This window comes from Protopterus annectens, chromosome 15.part0 (assembly GCF_019279795.1).
Source record: "Protopterus annectens isolate FY-2018-M chromosome 15.part0, PAN1.0, whole genome shotgun sequence".
Lineage (NCBI taxonomy): Eukaryota > Metazoa > Chordata > Ceratodontiformes > Protopteridae > Protopterus > Protopterus annectens.
The window spans coordinates 694167871-694185149 of record NC_056749.1 but is presented as its reverse complement, the minus strand read 5'-3'; the positions used below and the strand labels follow the sequence as shown (position 1 = coordinate 694185149).

The following is a 17279-nucleotide window of genomic DNA, read 5'->3' as shown; positions in this document are numbered from 1 at the left end:
GAAAATTAGGTCATAGACATTGTGGGACTAACTCAGTCAACAAAACTTAAACAGACAAACTCTGTGCTTGTTTTACAGCTGCCACACTTATGAGCAAATGCTGCAAATCCACTCCACCAGTGTTGATTAAAATAGCCATTTTTCCTGGAAATCTTCATCTCCTGGCCAGTACAGGATAGGATACTTGGAGAACACTATCTAATTCTAAATAATCACCCTTATAGAAGTCCACATTAGCCTACCAAAAAGGAATGCACATAGGTTCATAGGTAGGTACTAGGCTATCTGCCTGAAGGCATTTATAAGCCTAGCCAGAATGTGTTGGCTTTCGCCGCCCCCTGTAATTTGAAATATTATTCCCAAAAGTCCCCTTTCTTTGAGCAACACAAAGGGGACACTGGAAACCCATTATGGTACATAGAACTTGGTATACATGCAAATGCTTAGGCAAGTTAACAAGCGCAGGATGGCATCAAATACCCAGCCCTGTGTGATTGTGGGTTAGGCATTAATTTTTGACCTAGCTGCTGTTTACTGAATAGATCTGCATTACACAGAGGGTTTTGCAAAGTAACTTTTCATAAATTTTCATTGCAGTGGTATCTCAGCTATGTAGTTTTATTCTGGGTAGCACAATTCTGCTCTACTCTACCTGCTTAAATTCTAACCCATCCTCCCATTCTTCCAAATTCCATGAACACGCAGAGCTATACTCTGTGTGATTGTTATTCTGAGTCCTCATTTAGTGTGTGTTTTCCACTAAAATATGTCTAAGTTCCCCAGGTTTGTGTACAGTATCACCATATAAAACATTGACTTATACATGTCGTAGTTTGCTTAGTTGATTTTATTTGGGTCAGCAGATGTAAATTCAAATGTGTGCAGACGTTCTACCAACCCTTTCTCAATACCCAATATCACACTTACCAAGTTGCCAATGGCCAATACTGTTCTGTGCATCTGGCAGCTGCTACTCATGCCTCTAACTTATAATTCCCTTTAGCCTATCCACATTACCTCTATTAAAAGGTACTTGTAGAGAAAACAATCACTAAATATTCAGATTGGCCATAATTTTGTTCTAATATGGCACTGTGAATCTAAAATTGGTACTCATCTCCTACAGGTCTTCCATCATGCAAATTTAGTAGTTATATCAAAAGAAAAAATATACCATCTTATATAAGCTCACATTCAGTTAAATTGCCCTCTGTTTGGAAAATCCTAAAATAAATATTTCATTGAGCATATATTAGCCAAGAAAAAAATATTTACTATCATCAAAATTTGATTTCTCAATTATGGTAATACACAAGCTAACCTTGTCTCAGTGCAAAGTGAGAGGATATTTCAAGCAATGTACATAAGAATCTTAGAAATGAAACTGATGCATCTAAATGTCAAAGTATGTGCAACAACAGAGCATCCTAAAGCACAGACTGAACATACTAGCCCTTTACATTTATGTGGCCTTAACCACCAATACTACCAAATAGCTACAAAAATGATTAGCATCACGCAGACACAGAAACCATCACAGTGCTGCTGCCCATAACTACTACTAGGAATCCAGGCAGCTACGTGAATACAATAAACATGGAAGCTTATACTTTTAATATCTACAAATTCTTCGAATTGTAGGTATGTATATACCGCAGAAACATGACATTACAGTTGAAGAAATGTTACAATGCGTAACGTGAATATAGTCTTTAAATTATAATATGTGATCATGTCTACTAGAACAATCATTTTACCCATCCATGTCATTAAAAAAATTATAAGATTTTATACAGTGACAGAGACCATCAGTAGTAGAATGGATTTTTTTTAATATAAGACAACAAATCTCTCATTAACCAGAATATTATCTGATATTTTGCATGACTCATCCATTTTATGCCCATTGGAGAGTCACCAGACTTAACACCATCCCAGTGTCTTAAGCATCCTTCTGATGTAAGAAAGTTATATGCACATTTCTCAGCTGCTGCTCATTGCTGGTGAAATCTTACTAAAGAGTACAGCAAAGACGCTGGCTATCACAGTAGAACAGCAGGAAGCTCAAACAGATTCAAAATCTGCAGTACACCTTACAATGCCATACTGCTTTATTTGTGTGACAGCATGAACAAGACTACAGATTTTCCATCTGATACTAAACCAAATGCAGTATTCTTCTGGCCATTGTCTGTGAGGCAGTGCTAAGCATGTTACAGAGCTCAAAACTGCAAAACACTTTACATACTTGCAGTTTCTTTTTTTCTCCCCTTTTTTTACTATCTGCCATGTAAGTTGGAGCTGCTAAAGTTCCATGTAATACAAAAAATAAATAAAAAAAAATTTGCCAGCACCAAATGTATTAGTTTTGTCAAGTCTTTAAAACACGTGGCTATCCTACACTCACTCTGTAGCTGGTAGTAGAAGGAAAAGCAGGGGCTCCATAAGAAACACAGGCATAATACTCTTACACATCATAAAAAAATGTACCCCCCCAACCCACCAAGATCACTTAAAGAAAAAAAAAACTCTTCCTTGGATCAGAACTGCTGTGCATGAAAAAAGTACTTCAATGATCAAATATGGAAACACAATTTAATTAAAAAATGCATGCCAAAAGGTACAAGGACTCAATAAATAAATACAAAATGTCCATTTAGTAACAGTAAACATTATAGTTATTTAGACACCAGAAGTCTAAACTAAATTATGTGCATCATACTTGAATTGAGAAGACAAATGCATACATACAATTACATGTGCTTAGAAGAGAGACATACATACAATTACACATATACCAGAACCAGCATTTACCTTTCACTTGGTTATATTACTTATTACTACAATTATTCTATACACCACTATAGCAGCTAATAAGTGTAGGTACAATAAGGAACCAATGTAATTCTCATGTTCGCTATGAGAATATCCAGCAGTTTGTATTGCACATAAATGTTCTTATAAACTGATAAGTTGGTTGTGATGTCTTATTGTTGTTGCACTATTGTTTGGTAATGACAAGACTTATCAGCTTTAAAATGCTAAGACTAAATTCTTTCATATTCCTCAACAATCTACAGGAGAAGATCCAAAATATTTCAGTCAAGGAAGAAATGGCTGTTATACACTGGTCAAGAAAAATAAAAACTTAATTTCCAGTAGTACTGATGACTTCACTGCAAAGCTGTTTTTAGAATACCTTTTGTTGTTATATCCAAAGCTGTAACCACAGTATCATGCAGTATTGTAATAGTGTAATGCATCTCATGCAGTGCTGGTTAGTATATGTAGATATTTCTTTTGGAATCCAGGATTCTCATCTGTCATATGTTCACAGCTTACTCAGTGTAAAAACATATTGCCCCAACATGTACTATCATCTCACCTAAAATGTTAAAATTAGGAGCAAATTGGCCTCTTCTGAAGCAATGTTCTCTAAAAGTAGCTTTACTGAATGCTACATTCCAAATAATTAAACATGACTTACACAAATGCAGTGTTGAATGTGTTGTTTTCCACTTTCAGGTTTGTTACATTACTTTCCCCTGCAAAAAATATTACAAAAGATTGTAAAGAAAAATACCAAGTTATTTGCTTGGCAATAATATTTTACAGAACAGTATACCTTTCAACCAAATCACTGAACTAGCTCAGTGTGGTTTTGAGGCATACCTCAGAGAATACACTGCCCTGTTTTCATTGCTAGATCATAAAAGGTGAATATTGAGAGAGTCAAAAGTGGTTTCTGTTTTATTTCTTGAATTAACAGGGCCTTTTGATGGAGTGTATAATAGCCATTTCTTCCTAATGTGCTGCAGTCTGACACTGTGTTGCATTACCTATGCTATATTGTCTATAACTGTGCTGCATTTCCATGGTTAATTTGACTGTATTCATAGTTTCCCTCCTGCTCTCTCCTTTCTACCCACCTTCTCTTGGGATAGCTCACTACTACTGATGTAATTATTCCTTTTTTCTCTCCCTCCCTTTCTTTTGCTACTGTAGTTTTGTTTTCTAGAACAGTATTAGAGTTGAAGGAAGCAGTTTCACAAGAGCTAGAGGCTATACAGGGCAGAGAAAATGTAAGAGAGTGACTGGCTAAATCTGATGCTAAAAGTTAGTCATTACTTTAACTTTGAAAGCATAACAACTATTACTCACTTTGGTATTCTTCCAGACAGTGACCTAAAGGTTGCTATTTATATGTAAGACAGCATGCCAAAGACCCACAAAATGTACACTGTAGAGCCAAAATATACAATACTCCACAATCTCATCATCATACGCTTGCCTCTTGAATTACACCGCCAAAGCTAATAAATTTAAACATATAATCTTTTCAGATTTGACAAACCTAAAACTTGATTAAAAAAACTACTTGCTTGCATACAAGAACACAAAAATTGTAACAGAAGTCTCAGAATATTATCAATGTATTCTAGTCACACAACTTAATTGGTCCTAGCGAAGAATAATCTACAATGTGTAAGTTAAGTTGCTTAAAGTGCCCACTATTTGTAAATCTGACTCTCAACCAAATCTCAAAGTTGTCTGTGGTCTACAAGCACCATACAACTATCAGTATCTGTGTGAAATAACGGATACAGGTATGGTGCTCTCAGCAATCCCATCTCTAAAATGGGGAATTTTCGAGTCTAACAACTGTCAAATCCTTAAATCAAATCTCAAGTTACATTTATGTCCAGCTGTGCAACACCTTATCGTGCATATATTTATGATTAATGAAGACATGCCTTTTCAGGTTATAAATTATCTTAGAAGAATGGAGATTTTAAATTTATCAGAATAAAATATAAGCTCATTGTGTGTGGTCTGTATCTCTAAGTAACTAATTGAGATTTTCAGCACGTCTCAAAAAAAAAAAAAAAAAAAAAAAAAAAAAAAAAAATTAACCAATATTCAACTGAAATATATTAATTCACAAAAATAAGGAAGCAGGCAACTAACTACAGAAACAAGTAAACCAACTATTGAGAGAAGTATTTGAATTTTCCTACTGCTGCTGAATGAAGAGAGTGCGTCAGTGGATTTATGTTTTTTTTTTCTTCCAGAAAACTTCGACGAGATTACCCTTCCAAAATCCTGATGAATCTTTGTAGTGCTTTGCTGTGGCTGAACATCATGTACCTAGTGAACTCTTGGCTGGCTTCCTTTAAAAACTCCAGTCTCTGCATATCAGTAGCTGTGTTTCTGCATTTCTTCCTTTTAGCTTCATTCACCTGGATGGGCCTAGAAGCTGTTCACATGTATTTTGCATTGGTCAAAGTTTTTAACACTTACATCCATAATTTCATAATAAAGTTCTGTATTGCTGGCTGGGGTAAGTAAAATCATGAATTATGTATAGCTTGTATAGTGTCATTTAAAATGTGCTCATGGTTTTTCTTACACAGATCTCAGTAATCGGGTTCCAGGAAATCTAGGTTATGGCACAGCATGAGGACGAAATGAAAACACAACTGGCAGTTTTCATTTTATATTACTTCATGGAAAAGACCATTTGTTTTGCAGCTCATTTTATAGTTGGGATAGTTATTCATTTGCTGGCTTGCTTTAATTTGTTTACTATATAGGACAGCTGAGCCACATGGATCCTTTTCTTACATAATAATCTGCTGCAGATGTCACAGTTTAGGAAAAAGATAAGATCTAGCAAACAGATATTACATTTCTCACTGTAGCCAGTAATGTGCCCATGACTGAGTGCGGTTAATGCAGAATTTCCCTAGTGTTGGACTGGTTTGATCAAGAGAGAAGGTCTGAGTGATCAAATAAAGCTGACCATGGGTAGGATCCCATCATTACCTACTGACATGATTGGATATTATACAACATTATTTATAAAAGAAAGAAGCTGCTTACTTTTCTTTCAATAATGTAATTATATAATGATACTATAGCTTCTGTCTGTATCTTATGTCACCTACTGATGTACTGCATGTGCATATTGCATGCACGTCCCTATGCTTGTGCAATACATCAGTGAAATGCAGGAGTGAAAAGGCACAAGGAGTTTGCTTCTTGTGAGCCACCCATGTTGTACATCTTTACCTTCTTGTTCTGTTGGCATGATTAGTTTCCAATACTGACAGAAATAGAAGGGGAAGACATGCACATACCACTAGACAGACGTTTTTTATGAAGCGAACTTCTTATATTTTTGCTTGTAGTGTACACAGTTGTGGTGAATGGACTTATCCCAGTTGTGAACAATTCACAATGGGTATGCTAATTTCCGTTTCCAATCAGCGAGTACATTTTGACTACTACAGAGTGTATTAATTGCATTATTCTTTATCGGATCAGACAGGGCATGTAGCAGGGCATAGTCCACAAGCTCTTATCTAGGTGAAGAACAGATTCTGACAGCCCCAAGCTGAGGTGGACTCATTTCAGAAACATTCTTCCCCATTCGGACATCGTAGATTGAATATCCACTACCTTGGAGTTAAACCAGTAAATTGCGTGCATGTGTGTGTGTGTGTGTGTGTGTGTGTGTGTGTAATTCAATGGGCATAGACAGTATGGTCAGTGGATAAATATATGCATCTCTTTTCTAGATCAACTGATGAATTGTTGCACACATTCGTGGTGGCTGTGCACCCTACCCATCAGGTAACAACAGCCATGATTAATAGGTTATCAGTAGGTGGTGGCTGTGCACAGTACCCATCATGTAGCTACAGCCACGATTAACAAGTTATCAGTAGGGTGGTGACTGTGCACACTATCCATCGTAGTTACAGCCACGATTAACAGGTTATCAGTAGGGTGGTGGCTGTGCACACTACCCATCAGGTAGCAACAGCCATGATTAACAGGTTATCAGTAGGGTGGTGGCTGTGCACACTACCCATCAGGTAGCTACAGCCACGATTAACAGGTTATCAGTAGAAGATATGGATATTGGTAGCAAAGGATCATTTAGAGACAAAAAACTTTCTACCTCTGATGGTTGTGCTACTCCCAAGAGGAGAAAATAAGATTAACTTGAGAGGGGGAGATTATGATTTTACCTGGAAGCTTATCAAGCAGACTTGCAACATGGCTTACGTGATCATCAATTTGAGTTGGATAGAACATTAGAAAAAGGAGAATGTGGAACACATGGATTAGCAAGAAGACATTAAACACAAACTCTTGTGTTCTCTGATTCTCAAGTACATTTTGGAAAGATGGAAGGACTAGCAACTTCTCTGTGAGGGGATATCATTGTGTTTTATTGTTTACTGAACTTTTAGAGACAAAAAGCATTTATTGATTAGAGGATCTAATCATTTAGTAACAATCTCTACTTTAGTATGATGAATGAAGGCTTTATCCATGGAAGATGTGCAGAACAGTAAATTATAGGTTTATAAGTAAGTAAGTACTAAGCAATCAGTCTCCCGACTACTTCAAGCATAGCCCAAAACCCCATTCAAAATTTCCTTATAGCCTCAAGGAGGGCAAGACAAGCTAAATCAGGAGAGAATTTGAGGATGCCTATCCAATTATCTAGGTTTACCTTGAAGGCAGCAAGGGTGCTATTCTGTCAAACATATGGTGGAAGTTTGTTCCAGAGATGAGGGATACATTCAGATATGAATCTAATCATGCCAATGTGTCTTATTTATTTGCTGATAAAGGTTTAGTTCTTTTAACCAAGGTGTTTGTGCACCATTAGCTCTGTGAAGGAATAGGAGGTCATATAGGGCTAGATCTTGAATGACATGAAAGACTATGCATAGATTTCCATGGAGGAGTCAGTAAGAGATTGAACTCTGGGAAAGAACTGACAGATTCTCCTGATAATTAAGAGTGAACCCACTGATCTTTTTATTTATGAATTTCTGAGGTCTCTAAAGTTGTGTAATGTTTAGACAAAACATGTCAAATGGGGGATTAAATTCAATAATGGGCCTGATAACATACGAGTAAAGGGGAATTAATACTTCTATGGTTCTAGTGGAGATGCCTTTGGAAATTAGATGGACCATATAAAAGGCTTTCAAAACTACTGTGGAGACATGACTATCAAATAAGGAATCAACAACATTTGCAAGATCCCTTACAGTAGAGCCTGATTGGAGGATTGCATATCCTATACAGTAAGTGAAACAGTTTTGTTAACCAAAATGAATTACTTTACAATTTTTACATTTAATTTGAGAACAATGTTCTTGCACCAATTGGTAACATGGTCTAAGCCATGTTAAAGCAATTGAGGGTCAGTTGAAGGTTGACCACCACCCAAATTTACAGCCATCTGCAAACTTAGTTAACCATAGGCCCTGTGGTACACCACTGGTATTTTTTTTTTTTTTTTTTTTTTTATTTCAGAAGTGTCACCTGCTACTGTACCCACATAGGTTCTCTCAGGACAAGCAGTTAGCTATGCATTGCACAATATAAGGATTTATATTCAGATTTGCAAGTCTGTCAATAATGCCTACATGGCAAAAGTGTCAAAGACCTTGACCATGTCTATGCTGTGTGCACTGCATGACCACTATCCACTGCTTCAGTTACTTTTTCAAAGAAATTAATGAGGTTAAAGAAGCAGGACCTTTCTTTGGTGAAGTAAATTAGAATGTCCAGGGTTTAGAGATTTTCCAAGGACCAGATTAATGAGGTCTGAGATAATGCACTCCATACCTAAATATATGAGTCTATTAAGACTAATGAGTCTGTAGTCACCAGGGTCCATAGTTGGGTCACCCTTGTGTAATAGCATTACAATGGCCATTTCCAGGCTTTAGGAATGTAACAGCGGAGGGGCTTAGGTTAAACAGGTTATGCAATGGTTCAGAAAGGCCATAATTGGCACTGATAAGTTGTCAGGGCCCATGGATAAAATATTTGTAGTTTTTCAAAGGGCTGAGAGAATGTGTTCAATAGTAATAGAAGGGGGAGGCTAGAATTGTGGAACCTGTGGCTATAAACATGGATGGAGTAAAAATTTGCACCAAATTTGTTAGCAAGGATATTAGCCATTTTCTTTGGGGTAGACAGTGTAGTATTATTATGGACTACCTTCAAACAGTGTTGGGTATTAGTTCTTAACTTTAATAGTTAAAAAAAGATTTGCAGTATTTTTGGTTTTAATGGCTATTTTAAGTTCATACTCATCTGTGAGATTCCTAATGGTTCTCTTAAGCTCTCGGTTAGTTTGCTTAAGTGTGCTCTTAAGGTAAGTAGAATAACTCCTCCTATAAGCATTTTCCTTCTCATAGGTAGGTACTAGGCTATTGGCCCTAGGGCCTATATAAGCCTAGCCAAAAAGGTACCCTGGCTTTTGCCACCCAAGAAAATTATTTTCCTGTGCCCCTGTTGAGCAGAGCCACAGAGGTGATCCCCAGTGTGAATTTCTTATTTCCCATCCAATCAAGATTTTTCTTGAAGAGTGCTAATGAGAAGCTTGGTTTGATATAGATAGGTAGTTTGTTCCAGAGTATTGGAAGTCTTTGGGACAGGAATCTATTCCTCCAGCATGTTCTGTTTATTGTGCTGACAAGGTTTAGGTCCCTAGAGCATGTAGCTTGGAGGGATTAGGATTTCTTTAAGTGGAGCATATCCAACAGCTCTGGGTTTGACATAGCTTTTTATGTTAGGCAGATCATCACTTCTTAGTAGGCAATATGTTACAGAGTAAAGCTGAAGTTTTTTAAGATGGTCTGCATAGTGCATCTGTTTGAGTGCAGTAATCCTCTTTGTGAGGTATTTCTGTGGCCTTTCCAGTTGTAAATGTCTTGTGAGGTGCATACCAAAAGGGGCATTGTACTCTATAATGGGTCTAATGTGTGATGAGTAGAGGGGAACAATGACCTCTTTTTCCTGGATGAGAAACCTTTTGTGATGAGGTCTGCCACGTAGGATTTCCTGACTACTGTGGCAATGTGATTATCAAAGGAGACACTACTGTCCACCTGTGTCCCGAGGTCTCATCATACTTTCGGTGTTAAGTGGACTACCACCTATGTGGTAGCTCATGGTACAGAGTTTTTACCAAAGGGGATGACAATGCACTTTTTGGCATTGAGCTTGAGGCCATGGTTTTGACACCAGGCATCTGTCTCAGTGAGACCCTTTTGTAGGATGTCCACATCGTTAGGAGTTTTAGTTATTGCTCCTAGTTTGCAGTCATCTGCAAACTTAGTTAGCCAAAGACCTTCTGTGTTAGCCTGTACTTCAGAAAAGTAACAGGAGAGGACCCATGGCTGAACCCTGTGGTATTCCACTTGTCACTGGTCTGAAGTTGAATTTGGAGTCTGCTACTTTCACAGTGTGGGTTCTCTCAGTGAGCCAAGTTGGCAACTGATCTTGTGACATAGGGATTTATACCTAGTTTAGTGACCTTATAAGTCCAGAGTAGGGGATGGTGTCAAAAGCCTTGGCGAGATCTAGATAGGCTGCGTGAACCACCTTACCCTTGTCTACGGCTTTGGGGACTGCTTCAAAGACATCTATCCTGTTTAAGAGACATGATATGCCTTTTACAAACCTGAACTGGGTGGGGTCCAGAGTTTGGAGATTACCACCGTCTTTGTTTTAAGTTCCATGATGATACGTTCCATGGCCTTGCAGACCAGGCTTATTAGGCTAATGGGGTGGTAGTTCCCAGGGTCCATGATGGCTCCCCCTTTGTAGACTGGGATAACCATCACTGTGCACCATTCAGTGGGCACAAAGCCTGAGGTGAGGCTATGATTGAACATGGTGCTTAGGTGGGGTGCCAGTTCATTCTGTAGTTCATGTAGAACGCAGCCTGGGATGTTGTCAGGTCCCATGGATGCTGTGTTCTTGGCTTTGGTGTGTGTGGTTTTCACCTGTGCAGCCATGATTACAGGAACTTTGCATTCTTCTGGTATAGAGATGGGCCCTTTTGGGGGTGAGATGGGGGTAAAGTTAGCACTGAACCTATCCGCCAGGATGTTGGCAATATCAGTTGGTTCTGTATATTTAGTGCCATTGTGCTCTAACTCGGAGCAGATCTGAGTGTTGCCATGGAGATTCTTGACATAGCTATAGAATGCTTAATGGCTGTCTTTAGAATCAGTGGCGAGTTTTTCATAACTAGCTTTGGAGGATTTTATGAGGGATCTCAGCTTTTTACTGAGGCTGACCAGGGAGTTCCTCCAATCCTGGGATGTTACTCTTTTTTGCAACAGTTTCTTTCTTCTGTTGTAGAGTTGGTTTATGGCAGGGTACCAAACAGATTGGCTTTTTTTTTGGAGGATAGCATCTTGGTTCTGTTGGGGATATCATGATCCATGCACTCGTGTAAGTGATTATAAAGTGCATTTGTGTAGGATTCAGCAGTTGTACCTCTATTGTCCGTCTGCATGGGTGTCGTGAAGTTTGCCACTTCTGTCTTAAGAAGCATGAAGTTGGCTTTGGAGACATTTTTTACGGTGGTTTCCCTAATGGGAGGTGGGGGCGAGATGTGGATGTCTAGGGCGACTACCTTGTTGTCGGATCTGACAAACGAGGAATTGACCTCTGGTGTGGAACACCGGTCGCCCATGTTGGCAATGACCTGGTCTAGGATATTGCTGCCCCTGGTTGGGGTATGGATAAGTTGATCCAAGGTGTTGGAATTTATGAATTCCAGAAAAAGTTGAGCAAAAGAGTTGGTGCATGAGTTGTTTTCCCAGTTAATGGTGGGGTAGTTGAAATTGCCCATTATTAGGGTGCTGGGTTGTACCCTACTATTTTACAGTGCATCAAGAAATGAGGAGTTGGAATCCTGGGACATAGTGGGGGATCTGTAGCAAGTTACAATTTGGATTGCACTGGGATAATCTCGTCTGTATTATGCTGAGCAACTAGCCTGGAGGTGTGGATATCCTTAATGAATATGGACACACCTCCACCTTTAGTGTTTGGGTCCAGGTTAGGTGGCCGAAAGGTGTGGTATGAATTATAGCCTGGTAATGTAGGAGTGCTCTCTGGAGCCTTGAACTAGGTGTCTGTAACTGCACAGATGTCGATGTTCTCCATTTTAAGGAGTGCCTCGAGTGAATGCATTTTGAGGTTTAGACTTCTAGTATTGAGTAGCATTTACCTCAGATTTTGCTTGCTTGTACCTGTTACGGTGGTGAATTTGTCTTTTTTAGGCAAGGTTCAAATTACACTATAGGGGTGGCAAGAGCCTTAGCCAGTATCAAGAATCCCAAGGGCAACAGGTGCAGGCAATCTCTGGCAAAGCATTGTGATCTGTCGATCATGTCATCCCAGGCAGGCAGATACTAGATTCCCTTAGAATAACACCAGAAGCTTAGCCAATTGTTGAAGTCAATCATTTTGTCCTTGTACTGTGGTATCATTCTGGGTAATGGCAGGATGCTACTAAGGGCTAGGGTCATACCTACCTGGGCTACAAGATTGGAGAGCTTCTTTTCATGTAGTCCAGGGAGGTACATTTCAGGCCATTCACAACATGGACAATGACAGTCGTATTTGTACTTGTGTATGTGGCGGATCCTGGCACCAGACAGGCAGCTGACAGTAACTTTCTCCTTGTTTAGCCTGGTGAGTGGAACATCAGTGTGCCTGACTATAGAGTCATCTATGACTATAGTGTTGGGTACGTTGTTATGCCTTACGGGCTGTGGTTGAGTGGCACACTGAGTTTGTAGTCTGTGTGTCATTTGGGTTGTGTTGAGGGGTGGAGGTTGTTTGTGTTTCTGCTTTGGAGGTCTCTCGTGCTTACGCAGATTTTTATTGCAAGCCCCTGTGAATGTAGGTGTGCGTTTTGTGTTTCTACGTGTGTGCTTTGGTGGTGTAGGTTTTGATGGATTATTTGAGGAGTGTGGTGTGATGCAAGTGTTTACCTTCTCCTCTTGACAGTCTAGTCCAGTCTTGGGTGAAGAGAGCTTTGCTTCCAGTTTGGCTATATAAGTGCATCTCTCACAGGTTGTAGTGTTGGGTGGTAGGAGGAGAGGGTTGTCTGTGTACACGAGGCAATTGCTACATTGCTCCAAGATGCCCAGATTAATCAGGTAGACAGGAGAAAACACAGGGAGCAGACCCTTAGACATGCCTGGATAGGTGCTTATTTATTAAGGACTAAAAACGTTTTTCTTATAGACAAGCAAGGAAAGTTGAGTGCTGCAGTAATTTGCAGCTTAGTGCTTATGAGTTCAGAACAAGTGCTGAGCTCAAACAGGTTTGAGTGCTAAAACTAAAAAACTGGCTAGTTCTAAGGGAAAATTTGAAGAGCAGACTTTTATGGCGCCAGGAATAGTTTACCCTAGCTAAGCAGCGATGCATAAAGTGTATTTATTTTTTTTTAATATGACAGTAGCAAACCTGATTTAAACAAATTACCCAATTAACCAGTAAAAAAGCTCAAAACAGCAGTGTTCAGACAAGTTCTAACTGCACTCCTGCCACTAGGGTGCAGGGGAACCTTCTCCAAAAAAGATGGCCTGGATTAGTGCTCAAGTTGTACAAACAAAGCTAGATTCAGAATGCCTGAATCTAATCTATGCAGGCTGGCTATATCTATGGTGTTTGTGTATGTGGTGTTATTGACCACCACTTCAGAGCAGATTTGGGTGTTGCCTTTGAAATTGCAGACATACGTGAAGGTGGCCTTGTGATTGTCATTGGTGGATGTGGCCAGTTTGAACTCAAGGTTAGCCTTAGAGGATTTCACCCATGACCTTATTTGCTTGCCCAAAGGAGAGCTTGCTTCCAACTGGGCACATGCAAAGCACTTTTTTCCTTCTATTATAGGAGTTTGTTTATTGCTGCTGTCCACCAGACAGATTTACTCTTCCTTGAGGAAGATGATTTGGTCCTGTCAGGTATTGCAGAGTCCATAGAGCTATGTAGGTGCTTGTATAGTTTTTGGTGTAGGCTTGGACATTAGTGCTAGTACCAACTGAAGGGAAGGTGGCTGAAGCTGCTTATACCTGCTCTGAGGAGATTGTAGTCCTCTTTGGAAAAGTTTTTGTTTGACCCAGTGAAGGGGAAGCGAGGAATCAGGGGAGGTGGTAACTTCAAAAGTGATCACTTTATGGTCACAACTTACCAGGAAGGACGACACTGTAGGGGTGCTACAGTGGCTACTCATGCTGGATAGGACCAGGTCCAGGATATTTTTCACCTCTCTTAAGGGTGTCAGCAAGCTGATCCAATGCACTGGCATTGACGAAGTCGAGGAATCCGAGCATTCATGTTTGGGCTAGTATAGGTCTTCCACTCTATGGTTGGGTAGGTAAAGTCACCCAGTGTCAGGGTAGAGGGTTCAATCTTGATGGATTCGAGCAAGTCGAGATAGGTGGAGTGAGCATCCTGAATAATGGTTGGGGGTCTGTAGCTAGCTATGATTTGAAAAGGTGTTTTGTCAGTTAACTGCACTTTGAGGGTCTCCTGTGCATCATACCTTTTGACAAGCCTAGACGCATGTCTGATAAATATTGAAATTCCACCACCATTGGCTTTGTAGCCCTTTATTGGAGGTCTAAAATTATGGTAGGATGAGTAAACTGGTAAGGTTGGGGTGCTCTCCACAGCTTTGAACCAGGTTTCAGTGACTGCACAAATTTCAGCTTCCTCCAGGGCAATAAATGCTTGCAATGAGCGCAGTTCCATGCTAAGACTCCTAGCATTTCGCAGCATAACCTTTAAATTTCATTTCTAAGCATTTTTCATGTTGGTAATTTTGTGCTCATGACTGCCTAAAAAAGGCACTACGGGGGAGGCAAGATCCTTTGCCAGAAACCTAAAGCCCAGGGGAGACAGATGAAGGCCATCTTTTGCAAAGCATTGTTCATAGGTAGGTACTAGGCTACCGGCCCTGGGGCCTATACAAGCCCAGCCGAAAAGGTACCCTGGCTTTTGCCACCCAAGAAAATTATTTTCCTGTGCCACTGTCGAGCAGAGCCACAGAGGTGATCCCCGGGGTGAATTTCCTATTTCCCATCCAATCAAGATTTTTCTTGAAGAGTGCTAATGAGGAGCTTTGTCTGATATAGATAGGTAGTTTATTCCAGAGTATGGGAAGTCTCTGGGACAGGAATCTATCCCTCCGGCATGTTCTGTTCATTGTGGTGACAAGGTTTAGGTCCCTAGAGTGTGTAGCTCAGAGGTATTGGGATTTCTTGTGGTTTGTCAGTCATGTCCTCCCAGGCTGTCATGTACTGGATCCCCTTGGAATAACACCATAAACTAAGCCAATTGTTAAAGTCAATCATTTTCTGTTTGTATTGCGGTATCATGGTAGGATACTAGGATGGTAGGATGGTAGAATACTGCTTAAGGCTAGGGACATACCTGCCTGGGACACATTCAGAGAGCTCAATCATGTCTCTCTTCATAGAGTCCAGAGAGGCATGTCTCAAGTCATTCACACCAGCATGGACTATGACAGAGTCATAACAGTACCTGCTGTTAAGAAGCTTGAGTGCGTGTGTGATATTGTGGATCCTAGCACCTGATAAGCAACTTACTAGGACTTTCTCCTTGTCTAGCCTGGTGTGGGGCACATCTGTGTGCCTCAAATAGTCTATGACTAGTATGTTGGGTTTGTGGTTGGGACTCAGAGGCTGTGAGACACAGATCTGTGTACCATGTGTGATGCTTGGTGCTGTGGGTTGTGATGTGCATCTGTGTTTTTGCTTCGGAGGTCTCTCTTGTTTAGGTATGTTTTTGTTGAGAACCCTCCCATATGTAGGAGTGTGTTGTACAGATGTGGGTGGTGTTAGAGGTTAGGTGTTCATAGTGTTTGTGCAGACAGCCCTCTCAGTCCCAGATGCAGTGGCTTGTGACTGATACATTAAGAACCTAGAATCCTTGCTGTAATTGCATCTTTCACATTGTGTTCCTAGGTGGTAGCAGTAGAGGGCTGTGTACATAAGGTAGTTGCTACACCATCTCAGGATGCCCCCATCAACCAGACTAACAGGAGAAACCATAGGAAATCCATCCATGGTTATCAGAATCTGTGGAAGAGCAGTCAGGGATAGTAGAGTGGGTACTATCTGAGGAGAGTACCTATAGGTGTGAGTAGGGCTGGATATAATCAATACAGTAGCTGCAGGCGAGGGCCTCACTCACACAGGAGTGCTGGTAAGAGAAAAAATGCAACCGAGATACCTCGCAAAGGGTTAAAACAGCACAGTGGCAGTGTGCAATGGGCAAACAAGCATAAACCCACAAAAATGAAAGTAAAAATAGAAACACTGGAATTGACCAATCAACCCTTGTTCCTGAGCTCAACACCGTATGCCAGATGAGTTCCAACCAGCTCAATTACTCCCACTAAGTGAAGGCAGGCCCTGGCCAATACAAGATAGCGTAGCAGGAAACACAAGAATCACACAAACAGATCTGAATACAGCAAAACCTGTAAACAGGCTACGCTTAAGATATTTAAACTCTGTGAAGGTCAATTTAACACAGAAGAAATACATACACAAATATAACAGAAGCAAACAAGAGAAAACCGATTTAAACAAATTAAAATAATTAACCAATAAAAAAGCTGAAAACTGAGCCCTGTTCCAGCAGTCTTCAATCAGACACGTTCTAATTACAAACTCCTGCCACTAGAGTGCAGGGAACCTTCTCCAAAGAAAGATGGCCTTGATTAGTGCTCAAGTTATACAAATAAAGCTAGATTCAACAGTTCTGAATTTAGTCTATGCTACAACAAACACGACGGACCAATTACAGAAAAAAAAAACAGTTCAAATAAGCAGTCACAAATAGCCTTTAACCAGCAACTCCCAGCTCAGAAGGGCAGAATCTACCCCCTACTCCCACAAGAGTGTAAACCACAAACCTTTTTTAATGTAAAATAACTGGCCTGAAGCCCAAGTGCTTAAACTAAAAGATTTAGAATAACAGTTACAATTTAATCAGGCTACTAAGAATCTGTAATAAATGCAGCAGAATAAATGCAATTGAGTACTTTTAAGAACAGGCAGCAAAATAAAAGTAGGAAGAAACACAAATACAGTAAAAGCGTTACAAATTAGAAATTACTAGGTTGGAATGTTCATCAGATGGGCTCTGGCTAAAAAAACACTATAAGGGCAAAAAAGACTTTAGCCAGAACGTGAAAACCTTGGCAAGAGAGGCGCAGGATGACTTGTCAGCCATCTCACTCCAAGCGGACACATACTTAAACCCACTAGACGACATCAGTTACATATCCAATTATTAAAGCCAATTATCTTGTCTTTGATGGTAAAATACCACTCATGACCAGTCTCGGTCCTGCCTCAGACACATGCATAGCAAGCTTAATCATTTCCATCTGCAGG

The 17279-nt window shown here is 40.0% G+C and overlaps 1 protein-coding gene across 1 annotated transcript in view; it reads left to right on the top strand.

Annotated features, from left to right (window-relative positions):
• LOC122789870 (adhesion G-protein coupled receptor G6-like) overlaps nt 1-17279 on the top strand; it is a 189934-nt gene that overhangs the window by 48883 nt on the left and 123772 nt on the right. Inside the window, exon 3 of the mRNA XM_044057304.1 lies at nt 5073-5341. Coding sequence (XP_043913239.1) covers nt 5073-5341 — 269 coding nt within the window. The remainder of the gene's footprint in view (nt 1-5072; nt 5342-17279) is intronic.